The sequence below is a fragment of the Erpetoichthys calabaricus genome, chromosome 2 (genome assembly GCF_900747795.2).
Source record: "Erpetoichthys calabaricus chromosome 2, fErpCal1.3, whole genome shotgun sequence".
NCBI lineage: Eukaryota > Metazoa > Chordata > Cladistia > Polypteriformes > Polypteridae > Erpetoichthys > Erpetoichthys calabaricus.
The window spans coordinates 209,591,533-209,611,601 of record NC_041395.2 but is presented as its reverse complement, the minus strand read 5'-3'; the positions used below and the strand labels follow the sequence as shown (position 1 = coordinate 209,611,601).

The 20,069-nt window shown below is 36.4% G+C and overlaps 1 protein-coding gene across 1 annotated transcript in view; it reads left to right on the top strand.

The window, feature by feature from the left end:
* ash1l (ash1 (absent, small, or homeotic)-like (Drosophila)) overlaps positions 1 to 20,069 on the top strand; it is a 230,528-nt gene that overhangs the window by 139,688 nt on the left and 70,771 nt on the right. The window contains 4 exon segments of the mRNA XM_028795096.2: positions 542 to 563; positions 565 to 594; positions 596 to 638; positions 10,416 to 10,489. Coding sequence (XP_028650929.1) covers positions 542 to 563; positions 565 to 594; positions 596 to 638; positions 10,416 to 10,489 — 169 coding nt within the window.

Below are 20,069 nucleotides of genomic sequence, written 5' to 3'. Positions count from 1 at the left end.
AGCAAGGAGGAGCAGAGCAACACCATTAGATGGAATTGGTGTTAAAAACAAGTTTTAGTACAATAGTAACAGCCTTGACTAGATTATTACTAATATTATGTACATTTTCCCCCCAGTTCTTGTGTTTAATGGGGCAAAATGATTTAATTTGGGGGCATTTTTGCCGTTTGCCCATGAATATTTCTGATGCTGGCTGTACCTAAATATTGAAGGAAGATTCTCACTTAACACACACACTCTAATATGAGAGTTTTCACTTTTAAAGTATTTGAATGTTGTTTTTTTTTCTCTAGAATTAGCCATTAGCCATAGCCATTTCAAAATGCCAACTCCATACAAACTGTGTATAGGAAAGGTTACCATAATATAGCAGAACTTTTACTAATAATCTGTTCAGTTAAGGTTAACAAAGTGCATCTGTCCGACTGAATCTAAATGTCATCCTGTTTGAGCTTTAGTCAACAAGTATTAAATTATCTTTACATTAATATTGTATTGCGTCTTATTTCCTAATATGTATATATCTTAATTTTCTTACCAGCCCAAAGAGTCGACTTATCCAATTTTAAGAAGGAGAAGCTGGAATATACTCCTGGGTGAACATGATTATGGCCTCTTTCCTGCACCAATTCATGTTGGTCAGTATATGTGGTGCTTTTCAATATACTTTATTAATTAAAACTTGTCCTATTTGTCCTTCCTTGTCCTCTTTATGTTGCCAACATACTCTACAGTATCATCCTTTTTATTTTCCTCCAAGACTTATGGGTGACAAGTACTCATATCTTAATTCTAGCCATGGTCATGCTCGTTCTATAAGGCTTAATTATGTTATAAAATGCTTTCTTAAAAAATCAAATTGTAATGAAAGACTATTACAAAATTGACTATTTATAATTAAATGCACAGAACTTATTTCTAAAGTCTGGCATAATGAGTTTAAAAACTTGTAGTTTAATCCATGCTAAAACATTTGAGTACTGAGTCTTTGGCTAACCCATGGATAGCAATATTTCAGCGCTTAAGAGTCGCTGGATTGAACGGGGTTTAACTTCATGGCTGTCTGCTTATGTTATGAGGGCCAACTAAGGATGTCACCAGAACTGATACATTGGTACCAGGTCAATACTAAATTTCCAAAAACATAATAGTACTAGTTTTTTTTTTTTTTACAGTGTCAGTAGTACCGAATAAGTCTGAACTGCATTCATGCGTGACTGCAAGAAGACAAATTACTCCAAAAGGCATACTCATATGCAAATAAAATGTGAGTAAAAACTACGTGTAAAAATGTCTCAAAATGGTGATAATACAGCAGTTCATCAATACTTGTCGAAAACAAAAACAGCAAAAATCATGTCTGGAAATGCTTTGTTTTCAGGGCAGGAGAATTTCAGTGAATGACTGCAGGAATCATGCTTATTATTGTTAAAAAAAAAAAGCCAAAGTGTTATTGACACTTTTAGGTGTGATTTATCATACAATGTGTCATGTTACAAATTTTTTAAAGGAAATGAAAAGAGGGCAAGATGAATTGCTTTTTTATACAGTGCCCTGCATAGTCCCTAAATAACAGAATGGAGGCTTTCCGTTCATTCTGTGATTACTTTGAGAATGTCTACACATGTCTGTTTAAACATCCGTCCACTATCTACTGATTTATACAGTTCAGAGTTACGGGGGAATCTCGCTTGCACTCACTGTTAAGCATATAGAACTGTGTACTCTGACAGTGCTAAGAACAGCTGTAGCAAGTAAAACTCAATGCTACATTCAAATGAAGTGGCTTGTCTATACTGGAATGGGCTTCTCTATTTATTACACCAAAATAAAAGGTATTTAGTTCTTCGAAGCACAAAGCACTGTGATTATGTCAGTTAGCAGAATGGGCAAAACGGCATACTTCATTAATGAATATAAATACGCAAAAATAAAATTTGTGTCATTCATTTGGTTTTTGAAGCAAAACTAATGTTCTCTAGTATAAGCGTTAAAATTAGAGATGTTCCGATCGATCAGCCACCAATCTAAATTGGCCGATTTTCACTGAAAAAGATTTGATCAGTGATCTGTAAATTGGCCAATCGGAAAAGCCAATTGTTTCAGCCCCTGATTTTCTAAGCTTTATGTTGAGCCAGCACTGTTTTTTTTTTTTTCTTTTTTCTTTTTTTCAGCAAACTTCCTGTTGTTTAAACAAACTGCAGCAGCAAGGTGAGGCTTGTTTTAGCAGTGTGGACTTTTCCATATAGCAGAGTATGAGAGGCGATTGGAATATTAGTCTTTACATTAAAGAAAGTGGAATAGTAAACTCAACTGAGAAAAGGAATTGGAAGAGTTGTCCTTCTATGCAATCAGACAAACAGCAAGAAAAGTTACTTTAAAGAACTAATACCTTTTTAGTTTCAGTTTAGACTGTGTGCTAGTTTTAAGCGCATCAGCTTACAAAGTCAATCTCATTAGGCACCTCATAGTCACACTTCTAGGGATGCTGATATCAATAGGCTGCCAATCTAAACTGGCTGATTTTCAGTAAAAAATGACTTAATCAGTGATCAGTAAAAAAGCAGATCACAAAAATCAGTATCTTTCAGCCCTTACTTTTCTAAGCTTTACGGTAATTTAGTTGTAGTGCTTCTTTACACAAGATATTTTGGTAGTTGAGTCTTTTTTTTTTTTAATTTCTTTTGCAGCAAACTTCCTGCAGTCAGTGCATTGTAAACAAAGAACAGCGAGGGGAGGCTTGTTTTATCACTGGGCGAGAGGTGCTTAGCCTTTACGTTAAAGAAAGTGGAGTTATAAACTCAACTGAGAAAATGATTTACACAATCACCCTCTTGTGCAATTAGACAAAGGGCAAGAAGAGCTCCTTTAATAAATTCAGACCTTTTTAGTTTCAGTTTAGACTGTGTGCTTGTTTTAAGTGTATCAGCTTACATTTTTAATTGGAAAACGAATTAGCTAAAGAAGAATTTGAAATTGCTGCTTAGTAAACAAACAATAGGCTTGTTAGTTTAATGGCAAATGAATCTTTTACTTATAAACCTGTTAGGCATGTTAGCCTTCTGTCTTCTTGATGAACAACTTATGAAAATTTGATATATTTGCAGTTTTATTTAAAGATTTGTACTGTGTTTATTATTTATTGCTGTGTGTCATACAGCATACATTTTTGTAAAAAACAATTTCTACATAATTAAAATCCATATTTATAATAACACCTCAAGAATTGCAAATGTCTAGCTGATATGCTGAAGAAAAAAACACACCTGTTTAAATACAGTAAAATGTTTATTTTAACAGCAAAAAAGCTGTAGTGCAATTAATAATTTAAAGTGATTGAAACCTATAAGTGCATGAATATTTATTTTTAAGCAGTGTTTAATTGCCAATGTCAATTAATTGTGTGAAGAAAAGAAATATATATATTTATACTGTATATATACAGTATATATATATATATACTGTATATATACTGTAGAGAGAGAGAAATGATGAAAACTATTTTTTAAATTAAGCTTAGCTTCAAATAGGCACATTACAGAAAAAAATTAAACAATATGACAGTTTGCAAATAATGAAAAACATTTTTTCTACATATTTTATAGGTATGTATTTTAAGGAAAGTTTATTTCAGTATTTTTAACTCACTGAAAATAACCCTACAGAATTTAATTTTATTATTAAAAAATGAACAATTAACACCTATGGTGTTTAATTTAACTATTAAAATATGAGGCCAGGGAAAGTTAACATGTTAATCTTTGCTATTAATGTGGTCTGTTTAACGCATTAAAAAATTCTAGCCGACGTAAAAATAGAAACGGAAAACGGTGAGAGAGGAATTCAGAAATCAGATAGAAATAAATACTTCTTGAAAGACACAGTGTGCATGTAGAATTTCCAGCCAAGTAGGATTACATGTGAAAGTGATAAATAAATCAGGCTTTCCAAATTTACGTACTATGGCCATGGCATCCTGATAGTTTTGTTGCATGTATCTTGGACTTCTTGGAAATGTGGATGGTAATATGATCATTTTGCCTACACGTACGTTGTTATTTTCAGCGTTTGCTTGCAGTGCGTCTGTATTCAAACATTGTATTGTTCCACGCGTAGATCTTGTTGATATAATCTGAGATAGTTGAGACGTGCGCCCTCTATTTTAACATACGCATCTACGACGTACTGTTGAAATAGCTTGCCGCTGGAGTGCAAAATACTAAATGTATTCCTCATTGCTAATCTGTACGCGTAAAATTGGCATTGAGTAAGCCATATTCGTTTGGCAGTTCTTTTATCGGGAACATGTTTTAAATCTTTGTGCCAGCCAATGTCTCCGTAAGGGAATAAAAGTGGGTAAACCATAGGATCGCAATTCATATTGAGTGTGAAAATCTGTTTACAGGACTTGCCTATGGGATAGATGCAAATGTCCCTTTTGGCAGGCGTTTCGCCATCTTCTCCGACAAAAATCGCTGCAACATTGGTGTGACATGTCATGGCATTGTATCGTCGTAAATCCTGTCTAGGGTTTTCCTTGAAAACCATTCATACAGATGCTGTTGGATTGGACTGAGTGATTTCATGCATGTGTTTGTATGATTTAGCGAAGGGGTTGATGGTTCTGAGCATGGAATCTAGCTGGAAAAATACATTCTCGCTGTATGCAGAGTTTGCTTTATTTTGTAAGCGTACTTCAGTAGCTTGCGCGGTGTCAAAAACATACAACTGTCCATATCCTGGAGAGGTAGAAGTGTTAGCGTATAGTGGAGAGATTTGGTGATAAATTTGCCCGTGTATTTTAAAACAGTATGGTCCGTGGCCAGGAGGTTGAGGTATCTGTGCACCCATGGAAGCAAATGCTAGAGAAGAGTTGTATTCTCGAATGTGTTCACAATAATTTTTACCTTCTGATGTTTGTTGTGTAAGAAGCTGTTGTAAAGACACAAGTGGCTCCCACAAAGGTGGTAACGCTACTTTACCGTTGTGGCAGCACCTCGAGTACTTGTTGGATGTATTACGCTCAGCAGGCCAGTATAGTGCATGACATGGAAGACGACGAATAGGAATCGAGAAATGCCGTGTCGGCTGCATGTGGGGGGGACCGATTTTGAAGTGGAAGCAGGACGAACCAGAAGAGAAATATATATAAGAGACTGTCGCATCTGGTGCCGGCAATGAATCAAACGCATTAGGAACTGCTTGGGTCAGGGCCGCATTTTCATGTATTTTGTTGGGTTTTTTTTAACATTATGAAACAATAATAATTTAAGTGTGTACCTAAAGAATCATATAAACATCCAGTACTGTATTCATATATCACCTTTGAAATAAAATTTTTATTTAATGTTTAGTGTTTTATATTACGCGGTTTACAACAATATACCACATGTCAATACATAGCACTGGGGTTAACTTTCTTGATTTATACATACTGACATAGGTGCAGGGGATTGGGAGAAAAGGGGGGTTGGGGGGGTTATAGCAGTCCTGGTGCAATGCTGTAGAGAAAAGTTTTTTTTTTTTTTTTTGTCCAATTTCACATTTCTGTACGAAGATCGAATCAATGTCATATCACGTAAGTGCTAAAAAAGTTATCTTTGAGTGGCACTAAAACCAAAATAAGTCTTTAGCACCTTTGTAGTTAACTCGCCAGTCTGCAAGCCAGCTTACAGTGCTGACTAAATTAATTTAATGTCAAAATTCTACGAAATAGGAGTACAATGATTATCCCTATCCATGTTTCAAGTTTACAGTATCTATGCTAATTTATGCAAAGAACGCAACATAATAATCCAAGTAATGCATGGTTTCCACGGTTTTTAAGCAAGATACCAGCAATGGAGATCATTTTTAGTGTGCCAGGAGCAAAGGTGTAGGTAGAGCAGTGTTTACCAGCCATTTGTCTGTGGTGGCACACTTTTTGTAACCCAAAAAATCCCAAGGTATACTATGATTCTACCAACCACAAAATAATTAAATCTATACACTTTCTATGCTGTCCAAAGGGGTGGGGCACTACATTGTTATTTCCACGGCTCACCTGTTGAAAAACACCTGTGTAAAGTACAACTGTCAAGTCATTGATGGTGATGATTGATGATGTATGCCCATTTTAAGAGATGCTTATTCTTTCAATTAAATCAGTCCTCAGCAATGCATTCAAAGACATCAGTCGTTTAATACTTACTTTGACATGTCTGTGTCTCATATGCTATACCAATTTGATAATAATACATTGGCCACATTATCTTACTGCCATCTTTTAAACTTGCCTTTTAGGAAGGCATTCAAATTCAGGTTGTACTTGCTCAAGTAGTGGTTTGTTAAAAGTTCAGGTTTAATTTTTTTTTTAAAATCCTTTGTGTTGATTCTACAATAAATTTGTGATTCAGTGTGTATTTGCCTAGATGTCCACTTGCAAACTTACTACAGACCTGTACATGTGCCTTCTTGAGCAAGGAGACCTTGCCGACACTGCAAGATTTCAATCCATTACGGCGTAGTGTGTTACCAATGGTGTTCTTGGTGACTGTGGTCCCAACTACCTTCAGATCACTAACAAGCTCCTCCCATGTAGTTGTGAGCTGATCCCTCACCTTTCTCATGATTATCATCACCCCATGAGGCAAGATCTTGCATGCAGATCCAAAACAAGGGCGATTGATGGTTATTTTACATTTCTTCCATTTCCGAATAATTGCATGAACAGTTATCATCTCACCAAGCTTCTTTCTGATGGTCTTGTAACCCATTCCAGCCTTGTGCAGGTCTACAATCTTGTCCCTGACGTCCTTTGTCAGCTCTTTGGTCTTGCCTATCATGGTGGAGAGGTTGGAATGGAAGAAATTAATTCCGTGGACAGGTGTGCTTTATACACATAACAAGTTGAGATCAGGAGTATCTGTAATTGATCGATCGATTGATTGATTGATTGTAATCGGCACACAGCCAATCTGTAGGAGCCAGAATTCTGGCTGGGTTGTAGGGGATCAAATACTTGTTTCTCTCAATGACATGCAAATCAATTTATAACATTTATGTAATGTGTTTTTCCTGGATATTTGGTTGATATTCTGTCCTCCTGTAAAATGAAAAAACCATAAAAATTAGAGACTGTTCATTTCTTTGTAATTGAGCAATCTTACAAATTCAACAGGGGATCAAATACTTATTTCCCCCACTGTACATAATTTTATGCAATTACTTTTTTATAATCAATTCCTAGTCCTACAAAATACACTTTATTATAGAACACAAGGCATGTGTCTGGTTATGCAGGAGCTTAGTGTAAAACGTTTTTAACTGGATGGGGAGGGTGATCGGAATTGGTATCAGAATTGGCCGATCAGGTAACATGAAATTAATAATCAGTATTGGCCTTAAAAAACCAGATCGAAGCATCCCTACTTAAAATGTGATGAATATAGTGAAAACACATATGTTATTTATTTGAAAGGTACATTGCCCATTGTTATGTAGTCTACCAGATTCACTGCAGGTGAAGTTAATATTCTTATTCTGGATTATTATACAGGCTAAGCAATAAAGTCTTATCAGTCATATAAGATTCTTTGAAAACAGCACCATTAGTAGTGTTTTATAAGAATTCTAAAGCAATGGATTTCACACAGGAAATTGAAGATTGGATAAATGTGGAAACAAAGGAGGAGGAGGGGCAGATTTGGAAAATTTAAACACCTGACATTTAAAGGTTTAATCAGTTTGATTCATCCATGAAATATTACATTAATCATTACTCATTACAATTCCCCGATATGTTGTCACACTGGGGAATCCCAATGTCTATCACACATTAAATTGTAATCCTAGCATTGTATTCTGATACAGAAAGAGGCACAATATTGTTCACTTGAATATTGAAAGCAGTTTTAATAAAAAGCCATTTAAATGGAATTTGTTTTTGCTTATGCATTGAACATCATGAAATTTCACTAATATTGGTATCAAATACAAAAATTGTGATATCATTCCATCCCAAGAGCCAGCACATAAACAGTCAGCATTTGTTTTGAATGAGTATAAAATTCAAAATAATGCAATGATAATGAACAATACATCATAGTTGGAATGCTATCATATTAGCAGTTGGAAGAGTCTACATCAATTAAAAATGGAAAAGAATTTGAAAGTACATAGCAGTTGACTGGGACTAGGAGTTGGTAAACTGTGATTTAAGTACAGTCCATAAGTATTTGGACTGTGAAGCAGTTTTTAAATTATAAATAAATACCCACTATTTAATGCTGAAAGTCTACACTAAAAGCTTTTATCCTTTGTTTTATTTTAGTACAGGTATGTTTGGATAGAAAGCCATAGTTATGACAACTATGTCACTGTGCAAATACTTATGGACTGCACTGTATTTGGGGATAATTTAAAATCATAAACAATGTTCACTTATATTAACAACATTCAAATTACAGATGTTATTATAAGTCATCACATTATTGGTTTCCCACTTCTCTGTTTTAGATTCAGCATTTAATGAGAATTTCTGTCTTTGTTTGGCAGCTTTTTTTATTAGGTATTACTCTATTTAATATATATTATTTTTTTATTTTCTAAATAGGTAATGACTTCTGTGTCTTAATGCTTTTTTCAAATGTCATTCACAGTGTGTTTTCTATCCAATTCATATTCCTTACTTATTCTTCATTAATTTTGCTCAAACTCAAAAGTTTTTTTTCTTATTCTAATTGTTGTTTTTAAGTATTAAACTAATCACTGACCATGTGATTTATGTGCTATAGTTGGGAAGTGAGAAGATCAGCTGTGATGGAGGAGTTTTGTGAACAAATCTATTGATTTACAGAAATACCAACAAAAAGATGGATGCTTGTGGAATGGTTGTGAAATTTTCACATGTCATGGAATGCACTGGAATATAGTTTTCTCACTATAGTGTAGCATTTCCATTTTATATTTTTAAAATTATAACCACTATCTAAAGACTAAACTAACTAAAGAAGTACATTTCCTTTGTACTTATTGAATAAATATTTCACAATTCCACAAAATTCACTGTGAAGTATTTACTCATAAGAAATATATAAAAGGCATCATTTCAAAATCATATTACTAGTGATAAATGATTAAATCAGAGTACAGAGTACAAAATGAAACAGAATTAAGGTGGCATGGAACAGTTTGGAGTTGGCAGCATAAACGAAATAAGCAGCACCAATGTGTTCGACCTCTTTAGCCGGGACAGTCTTTTCAAAATTCTGTGCAAGACAGGATTTCCTCCCAAACTCTTGAAACCGATCCAGTCCTTCCACACAGACATGAAGGGTGTTCTCCAGTTCGATGGCCCATCATCTAACACATTCGCTGTCTGCAGCTATATGAAACAAGGCTGCATCCTTGCCCGTACACTTTTTGGCATCTTCTTTGCTTTCGTGCAAAGCCGTGGCTTCAAGGAATGAGCTGAGAGAGTGCATCTTTGCACAAGTTCTGACAGCAATCTGTTCAGCCTTTCACACCTAAGAGGGAAGACCAAAGTCCAGTAGGTTCTCATCAGGGACATGCTGTATAATGATGATGATGCATTGACCAACCACTCACATGAGCAACTACAGAGACTGGTGGATCAGTTCTCCAGTATTTGTCAGGAATTCTGCCTCACCATCAGCCTGAAGTAGACCAATGTGATGGGCTAAGGTTTTGAGAGTCTGATCTCCACTAGTTACCAGCACCCTCTCCCTGTATACAGTATGCCAAGATCCCCAGACTTTGCATCTTGCTGATGCATTGCCAACTTTGTTGGATTGGCCATGTCCACCAGATGCCTGACAGAATGATCTCCATGGATCTCTTGTATGGTCAGCTGGATGTTGGCACCAGGGCACAAGGTCACCCCCATCTTCACTTTACAGATGTCTGCATGGGTATTGGTGTCAACAGCTGGAAAGTGCCAGTAACTACGTTCACTGGAGACAGGAGATCCGGAGATTTATCAGAAAAAGAGACAGACCACACTGAATCAAGCTACAGTACACTAGAGAAGAGAGTAAAAAAGTAATCCAGGGAACAAACCCCGCCAGCTGCAACCTTTTGTGTAGCTGTTGCCAGAGGTCCCGCCACTCAGAAATTGGGCTGTATTGCACTCCAAGCTCTGTGCTATGAGCACCGTATTACTTTCCGTCCCATCTATGTACTCATATGTCATGGTCTCTCAAAATTAATGGATACCTAAATATGTGCATTAGTGGTCCCTGCAATTGTGTAGCTCTCTGCACATGGTTATTTTGTTTTAACTTGTACCCACTGCTGTGAGGATAGGCTCTGACTCCTACCACCCTGAATTAGAATAAGAGGGTCTGAGAAGGTTTTATTATATTGTATCTTATCTAAACCATTTTTAAGGTTTATTAATATACTTTTTATTCTAGGAAAGTACCTTAGACAAAAAAGAATAGACTTTCAGTTGCCATATGACATCCTGTGGCAGTGGAAGCATAACCAGGTAAGCACCCTTCTTTCTTTGTGTTTTTTTGGATTTTTTACATTTCATAGTAATGGTAGTATGATCTTTTCTAAAAGTAAATATCATTATATATAGTAATACCTTGTTTTGTTATTGTTTCAGAACATCAGTTCAGACTTCTTTGAATGTATTCAGTATTCAGCAATAATTTTCTGTGGTTATTTTGGAAAAGATTTTAGGTAGCATTATATTCCTGTATTTATGTAACAGGCAAAAGGTGATATAATTTGCAATACTTACTGTAAATTGCCAGTTTTGTTTATTATTCAATTTAAAGCTTAATCAACATATGAAAAATAGAAATCGTATTTCCAAGTCATAGAGTTGCATTTATTATAGAAAATATGACTACAGTTATGTGCTAAGCAGAGTTTATGATTTTATTATTAATTTGTAGATAGACTAAAAAAACTGTTTGAATCAGCACCTGACCGATGCAGTTTAAAAAGCATTAACTCTCACAAGATAAAAAAACTATTATTATCACTTAGAGACCAATGTTCCATTTAAGGGTTGGGATGAGCAGTAGAAAAGTTTCAGTTACATTACCTGTGAGTACTACTTATTATTCTTCAATATAATTATCTATTCATATGTAATAATCTGATATTATTATCCATTACAGAATGCATTTATTAATTAAAGTAGCAAAACTATTCAGGGACAAGCAGTGCTCTTCATGTATTTATTAAATCTTAAAAAATTCCTTAAACAGCTTAGCTGCATACATTTTCTAATAATACATTATATAATGTACATCTGTTATTGAAAAAAATAATTCAAAGTCACTTAAAGAGTAGTACGAATCATAACTATTTATTGGCTCCAGAGCCTAGAGCCAAAAATTGCCTGCGTCATCAAGATAGTGAACTTGCAGAAATTACTATTGGCCAGAAACCTACTTCATTTTTTAGCAAACTAGGGGGCTCCGCACCCCCTGCTCACTTCACTCGCCAACCCTGTGTTTGGTTAATCCATCCATCCATCATCCAACCTGCTATATCCTAACTACAGGGTCACTGGGGTCTGCTGGAGCCAATCCCAGCCAACACAGGGCGTAAGGCAGGAAACAAATCCCGGGCAGGGCGCCAGCCCATCACAGGGCTTGCACACACATACCAAGCACACACTAGGGACAATTTAGAATCGTCAGTCCACCCAACCTGCATGTTTTTGGACTGTGGGAAGAAGCACCCGGAGGAAAGCCACAGACACAGGGAGAACATGCACACTCCACGCAGGGAGGACCAGGGAAGCGAACCCAGGTCTCCTAACTGCGAGTGAGTGAATATTGTTTCTGTTTCGCTAATAAATAATCTAACGTTTTCTAATGGTTGTCCCTTTGATTTGTTAATTGTCATAGCAAAAGCTATTCTCATGGTAAACTGTAAACATTTTAATACGAATGGCATATCACAATCTCCTTTGGTGTCTAATGTTATTCGCGGAATATATACATCACGTTACTTGTCGCCTGTTAAAATTTCCATTGCTTCTCCGTCATCATAAATATACACCTGACCAAATTGTGTATTCTTTAAAATTAAACTTGTCATTGCTTTAACTGTTGTTGGACAACCTTGCTTTGTCCTGCTATTTTTTCAATTACACCTGTCTCTGATGATTAATTACCTTTTGTTTGCACTAATGAGATCTTTACTATGTTTTTTTTGATACTGCAGTGACTGACGTAATAAAGTGTCACAAAAGTTTTACTTGAACAATCGCCGACTTCAACCTGCTGGCGAGCTGCCTGTTCTGCTTGTCACATGTCGTTGTTTTAAGAGCTGGGAGCACATGATGCGTGTCTGCCAAAAGCAATCCAACAATTGCTTAGTTAGAGGTCTGTGGACTTGTTTTAAATGATGGCTCACTGATTTATCTCGCGTGACGTTGTAAAAACAATAATTGTCCTTTATTTCCGTCCCGGGCGTGGTTAAATCTCTTTCTTGCAGGACGTATAATGCTGCTCCCATTTATGAAGTTCTAATCTTTTAATTCTGAGCCCTATTGGACGTGCTTTGTTTTCAATTCCACTTGTTCAGGGCTGATTATCACTTTCCTTATTTTCTAAATTTGCACCTAGATTATTGTTTTTCTTTTTAGCATTTTTTTCTCTCCACCGCATTTGGGTCTCTTTTCTCCGTGCTTTTCTTTCTTCTTCGTTTAGTCGTCGACATTTCATTTCTATCCTATTCATTTCATTTCTACCGTATTGACCTTATTCACTCTATATGCACTGAGAGCCATGGAGCTGTGTGTGCTGCGTGACTGCCTTTACACTACTGATTTTTTTTTCTGCCCGTGGTCTTATCTTGTAAGTAGGGCGTGTCTTGCACCATGGCAAGTGTCTTTGGTCTCGTGGGTCTTTAAAATTGTCTTCCGAGAGGATCACGTATCGTAGCCTTGCTTTTGCTTTGCTTTCCAGGATTTCCTTTTATAATAGAGAGATAATATTTTCTATCAATACATTCATGTTCACCTTTGCCTAATTATCCAGTGCAAACTGAATTATTTTCATTTCACATTGAATTTTCTTGTGCTTGTACCAGTTTAGAACAGTATCAAGCTCAAGCCGGACATAAAACCAAGATACAAAAAATGTAGTACTCAAATAGGAAACAATAAAACAAAAATTGATGGAAAAAAAGAAAATATTGCACCACTCATCAAAAAAATGTAGCTGTCTTCAAAAAAGCAAGGGCTGAGGAGGTTAAAGAGCAGTGGACCCAAAATAGAACTTTGCGGTACACCTTATAAAAATATCATGGGTCTCCAAGGTATAATCACTACAATAACAAAAGAATTTTCTACCTTTTAGGACTGAAACCAATTTAAGACAGTGCCAGAGAGGGCCACCTGTTGACTAAGGTGATTTATAAGAATACTGTGATCAGTGTTGTCAAATGCTGCACTCGAGTCTAAGAGAAAAAGAACAGATACATGGCCTCTGTCCGCATTAACCCACAAGCCATTTACTACTTTAACTAGTTCAGTTTCTGTACTGTGACATGTTCTAAAAGCTGACTAGAACTTGTCAAGAATAGAATGTTTTTTCAAGTAATCATTTAGCTGTGTAATGACGGCCTTTCTAGAATTTTACTAAAAAATGCAGGTTAAGATATTGGTCTAATATTGACAAAAACAGAAGAGTCAATATTATTTTTCTTGAGCAGGAGTTTGACAACTGTAGTCTAAAGACAATCAGGGAAAACCCCCGTATTTTATGATGAGTTCACTATGTCAAGTTTACTATTGATTAGCACAACAGAGGCAACTAGACAAAACCTGTTGGTATTGGGTCAAGGATCATAGGTCAAGGGTTTCATTTGAGAAATTATTCTACGTACTTCAGGTAGATATATTCTGGCAAAATAATTTTAATTCGCTTAAAATGTAATAATGTGGTTCAGTTGGATTAACTTTGGGGGATGTAATATATTATTTCTAATGTCATTAATTTTGTGTTTGAAAAATATAGCGAAAGCTTCACAAGTTCGCTTGCAGTTTTTAGGAGTTATTCCATTGAGTGAGCGGAGTTTAGAAGACAATCAATAGTTGAGGATAAAACTATTGGATTGCCAGCATTATCATTTATAATTTTAGAGAAATAGGACTGCATGTCAAGGCGGACTGTTATTATATTTAGTTATTTTAGCCTTCAATATTTCATTATGGACTATCAGTTTAATTTTTCTCCATTTACGCTCAGATCTCTGACATGTTCTCTTTAAATCAGACACTTTTTGGGTTTTCCAGGATATACTGTAATAGTACTGGAAGATTTCTTAAGTGTCTTTTCAGGGGCAACAATTCAGCTGCAGCTCTCACCTTACCATAAAAATTTTCCACCTTGCTATTAATATTATTTGCGTTGTTGAGGTAATCGCTACAAACATTCTGATTGTTTAGAATATTAGCAAAATTTGAAGCTGCAGATGTATCAAAGTAACTTTTTTTTAACAATACACTTCTCATTAATTGTTGTTATCACTATTTCTACATTAAACAATATGAAAAACTGGTCTGATATACCGATATCTACAACCTGCCTCACTTCAACTTTTAATACTTTAGCAAAGACTAAATCCATTGTGTGTCCTCCCTTATGTGTGGGCTGGTTGACCTGCTGGTTGAGGTTAAACAAGTGCGGCAGGTTCATGAAATCTCTTGCTTTTGGGTCAAACTGGTTATTGACATGAAAGTTAAAATCACCAGCAATTAGGAAGCTGTCAACGTTAGTTATTATTACAAATATTAAGTCTGAGAATTCCTCAGTGAAAGACACATTATATTTAGATGTATAAATGGACAATATGAGTGACTGGGACACACCTTGAATAACAATGGCAAGATACTCAAAAGACGCAAACTTACCAAACTCGACATCTTTACACTTTAATCGGGTTGAGTAAATATTTTCTGAACTGCTGCCTTTCTTGCCTTGGCAAACTACATGAGTAAAGCTGTAATTCGGAGGCGCACTTTCAATTAAAACTGTGGCACTATCAGAGCCTTGCAACGTTTCACTTAATGTAATATAGTTGATTTTCCTATCACTAATAAGGTCATTAGTATAAAAAGTCTTGCTGGTTAATGTTCTAACATTTAGTAAGGCCAAATTTAAGGTCTTAGAAGAGCAGGGATGAATTAGAGGTTTACAACAGCTTGAAGCGGTAATTAAGTTATTTGTGTTAATGCCACTTTGTTTGGATTTCCATCCATCCATCCATTTTCGAACCCGCTATATCCTAACTACAGGGTCACGGGTGTCTGCTGGAGCCAATTCCAGCCAACACAGGGCGCAAGGCAGGAAACAAACCCCAGGCAGGGCGCCAGCCCACCGCAGGGCACACCCACACACCAAGCACACACTAGGGACAATTTAGAATCGCCAATGCACCTAACTTGCATGTCTTTGGATTGTGGGAGGAAACAGGAGTACCCGGAGGAAACCCACACAGACACAGAGGGAACATGCAAACTCCATGCAGGGAGGACCTGGGAAGCGAACCCAGATCTCCTAACTGAGATGCAGCAGCGCTACCCACTGATAGTTCTAATACAGTGCACATCTAGAGGTGAAACAGTTATTAAATTATTTGCATTTATACTGCTTTGTCCTGGTTTTTACTTAAACTGTGGTTCGTTATTATAGTGTTAATACAGTGCACATCTAAAGGTGAGCTCAATACAGAATTACCACATCCTAACAAGGCATTATGGATAGCACTAGGATTAGAATTATGTAGTCAGGAAAGACTGATTACCTTCAAGATGTTTTCGGAGAGGACCCGGACACCAAATCTGTTTGAATGTAGACTATCTTGCCTGAAGTAACGTGGTCTCTCCCAGAAGAGATCCTAGTTATCCACGAACCCGATGTTTTGTCCCTCGCAGAAGCCAGTTGTTTAATGCCAGCAGACAAGTGTAGTTTGTATTCCTTGAATCTTCTAGCTAGAGGGAGAGGACCTGACATGAAGATTCTCACCACTGGGGTCCTCTCCTTCATTGCTTGAATGAGTGCTGCGAAATACACTTTAAGAAACTTTGACTGTTGATATCGCATGTCATTTACTCCAGCATATATTATGATGGTCCCAACAGCATTGTTCTTATGCTTCTCATAGGTTGTCAGTGCTCATCTTGTAATATCTTGTACACGAGCACCGAGAAAAAAAGAAACAAAAAAATTATTTTTTAAGTTAAGAAATATTGAGGTTACAAACAATTGAATCTCCAATAATAAATACATCACCAGAGACTGCCTGCACATGCATAGTTGAAACAGCCCGATATCCTTGTCGTCATCGTTGCCTCGGATGGGCATGAGAGTCAAACTCGCTTGGCCATGTGAGAGCCCGGAACGGCATGGGGTTGAAGTTGATGAATGAAGGTGACTTGTTACAATCTCAGCTGCCTAGGAAGTTTCTTTTAGCAGGCGAGCCTTCAGTTCCATCAGGTGTGATTGTTTGGCTAGGAGTTGCTGGAACTGGTTCTCAAGGAAGAGTTCTTCAATAACGTGCTGCATCTCACAGTTGGCCATTTTCCACTTCCGCTTCATGTTCTAGGAAAGAAAACACCCACAAAATTATAATGGCAGGAGGCTTTAATTGTTTTTTTAATCCAGACATGAATAAATCCTCAGCTACAGTTTTAATAACATCTAATACTGCAAAGATAATTACACAGTTTGTAATGGATCATAGCTTATCAGACCCATAGAGGTTTTTAAATTCTAAACAGAGAGAATACTCCTTCTTCTCACCCATACATCATTGTTACTCAAGAATTATTTCCTTATAGAAAATAATTTTTTGCCCACTATCAAATCTTGTAAGTACAACATTATTGTTATCTCTGACAATGCCCCTCTGATCATGGAGCTTGAATTACTGTGTACTACACATTCATCTCGTAGCTGGTGTCTTAACCCCCTGTCATTAGCTGATCAGAATTGTACAGAATTCATATCCAAGCAAATTGATTATTCTCTTGAGACAAATGCATCGTCAGTGGTCTCCGCAGGTTTACTCTGGGAAACTCTGAAGGCATTTTTAAGAGGGCAGATTATTTCATATCTTTCTCAGAAAAATAAATTGGAAATGAAGAAGGCATCCGAGTTAGCGAAATTATCAGAATAGATCTAGAACACGCCAGGTCTCCCAATGAGGCACTTTACAGGAAAAGACAGGTTTTGCAATCAGAATTTAACCTCTTAATACTAAAGAAACGGAACAGATCATCTTTAAATCGCGACATCATTATTATGAACACGGAGAGAAAGCCAATAAGATCTTACCCAACAAATCCATAAGCAGGAAGTCCACAATGCAGTAATACCATTTATTAACACAGACGGAGATAAAATTATTGACTATAAAAATATAACTTACACATCTAGAGAGTACTATAAGTCCTTATATTCTACTCAGCTTAAATAACATAAGACACAATCTAATTAGTTTTCTTAACTCATTACAAATACAACAACTTGATACTCTTAGTGCAGTGGAACTGCATAAACCTCTGATACTCTCAGAATTACTTGACACTATAAACTCACTTCAGAGTGGGAAAGCAGCTAGCCCTGATAGCTATCCAGTGGAATTTTATAAAAAAAAAAAAAATCAAATAAATTAGCTCCACTGTTATTAGCAACGTTTATAGAAGATGAAGACAACAAAATTATACCTCAAACTTTTCGCCAAGCATTAATACCATGTTTCCATGAAAAATAAGGTGTTACTACAATGTGCACCATACAGACCGATCTCACTTCTGAATAATGGTAAGATATGTTTTATCCAGAAGGATTGAGAAAGTGCTTCCTTCTGTAATATGACAAGACCAAACCAGATTTATTAAAGGCATTTAACTTCTAACCTTCAATGTTTGTTTAATGTGATATATTTACCCATTAAATCTAACATCCCAGAGATCTTGTCATCTTTAGATGCAGAAAAATCATTTGATTTGGTTGAATGGGAATACCTATTCACCACATTGCACAAACTTGGGTTTGGCCCAAAAATATGTGCATGGATCAGACTACTTTATATTAGTCCAGAAGCCTCAGTGTGTATTAACACAACATTATTTCAGACTACTTCAAATTAGAACTGGTACTTGGAAAGGATGCTCCTTACCACCTTTTCTGTTTGGAATCGCCATTGGCTGTATACTTTCGAAATGCATCAGAGATAAAGGGGATTTTCAGAGAAGGACGTGAACAGAAAATGTCACTATATGCAAATGATATGGTACTGTATATATCTGACCGACAAAATTCCATGCCAGCAGTCCTAAAAGCATAAGAAAATCTTCAAAAGATATCTGCACTCAAAATTAATTTGAATAAAAGTGTTATTTTTCCAGTGAATTCTCTAGCACGCAATATTGGACTGGACACCTTCCCTATTATCTCAGAATATGGAACCAATGTAGGAAGCACTTTAAAAGAGAGAAACTTTTATCTATTGCATCTCTACATGACTACCACCTTTTTTACACACTCAAACATACGTAATATTTAATGTTTGGAAAATTTCCAGAATTAAAACACTCAAGGACTTGTACATAGATAATATCTTCACATCCCACAATTCTTCCACTACTTTCAAGTTAGAAACTTTGCCAAACAGAACCTGCCCAATTTTTCTCTCCCCCCCCCCCCCCCCCCCCCCATTTCTATTCCAGAAGAAATATTGATCAGTCTTAAAGACTCAGATAGCATCTCTACAATTTATAAAAAAAAAAAACTTTTAAAGTCCCTTCCTTTCAAAGGGTACATTGGGGAATGGATCTGTCACTATTTTTTCAGAAAAGGAGTGGAAGGCAGCCATGCACAGAATTACATTCTAGCTTGATATGTGCAAAGCATTCAATCATTCAACTTAAAATCTTTTATCGAGCGCATTTATCTCATTTAAAATCGTCCAAAACGTTTCCGGGGCAAGATTTCACTTGTGAACACTGCAATCTAGCTTTGGCCTCACTGGGCCACATGTTCTAGATGTGTACCAAATTAACAACATTTTGGACGAAAATCTTGAATGCTTATTAGACAACCTTGTTGTCACAATTATTTTGCATCCATTAGCAGCCGTGTTTGGTGTACTCCTAGATGGGCTTAAAGTGAAGATCAGACAAACTGTAATTGCCTTTACCCACTACTATCACGTAGAGTTATCTTCCTCAACAGGAAGAATCCCACCCCACCACTTTCAATTCAGTGGGAAACTGATGTTCTATACTATTTGAAATTGGAAACAATCAAATTCTTACTTAGAGAATCTGTTCAAAACTTTTTTAAAATATGGCAGGATCTAATCAGTAACATTTTAGAATAAGCTTCCATTTTAGGGAAAAGGATAGTCTTCCTTTCTTGCTGCTTTTAAAGATTAGCTTTGGTTGTTGGCTCTCCTCTCTTTCTCTTGAGTGACAGTTGAATTTTGCATTGTTAAGTTTGACTTGATTATATGGAATGTTATTTGTCTTCTAATTAAAATCAAAAGCAGGAGTCATAGAGCAAAGATAGGGATATATTTTAGGCTAACGGTATATAGTGCCCTTTGAATTCTGTTCTTTTGTTCATATTTTCAGTTTTCTTGGATTTTATTCATTTCAATATTTGCTTTTTACATATTTTTCCTATAGTAAAATATGTTATGACGTGTGAGTCGCTGTCTTGCTCCCCAAAAACAAGGCTAAGTCTCAACACTTTAGCAAAACCTGCCTTATCCCACTTGAATCAGGAAAAGCAGGGTTATTTATTGCAGCAGAAGCTACCACTCTTCTAAACGCAGACACAGCAAACAGGCATAGTCGGGGCCAGGTCAGTGGCCAAGTTATACTGTTCCCTGCATTTATAATGTTCCTTGCATCACCCATCGGTGACGGGCACTAATAGTGCGACCACGATCAGCTTGTATTTGTTTCCACGGCGCTATGAAGCTTTGGTTGCCTCGGCAATGGACAAGCACTCCTCCACAGACATGGCAATCGCGCTTCGGCGTGTCGTCCTTTTGGGTGGCCCCAAAAGAGCAGAAACCTCACA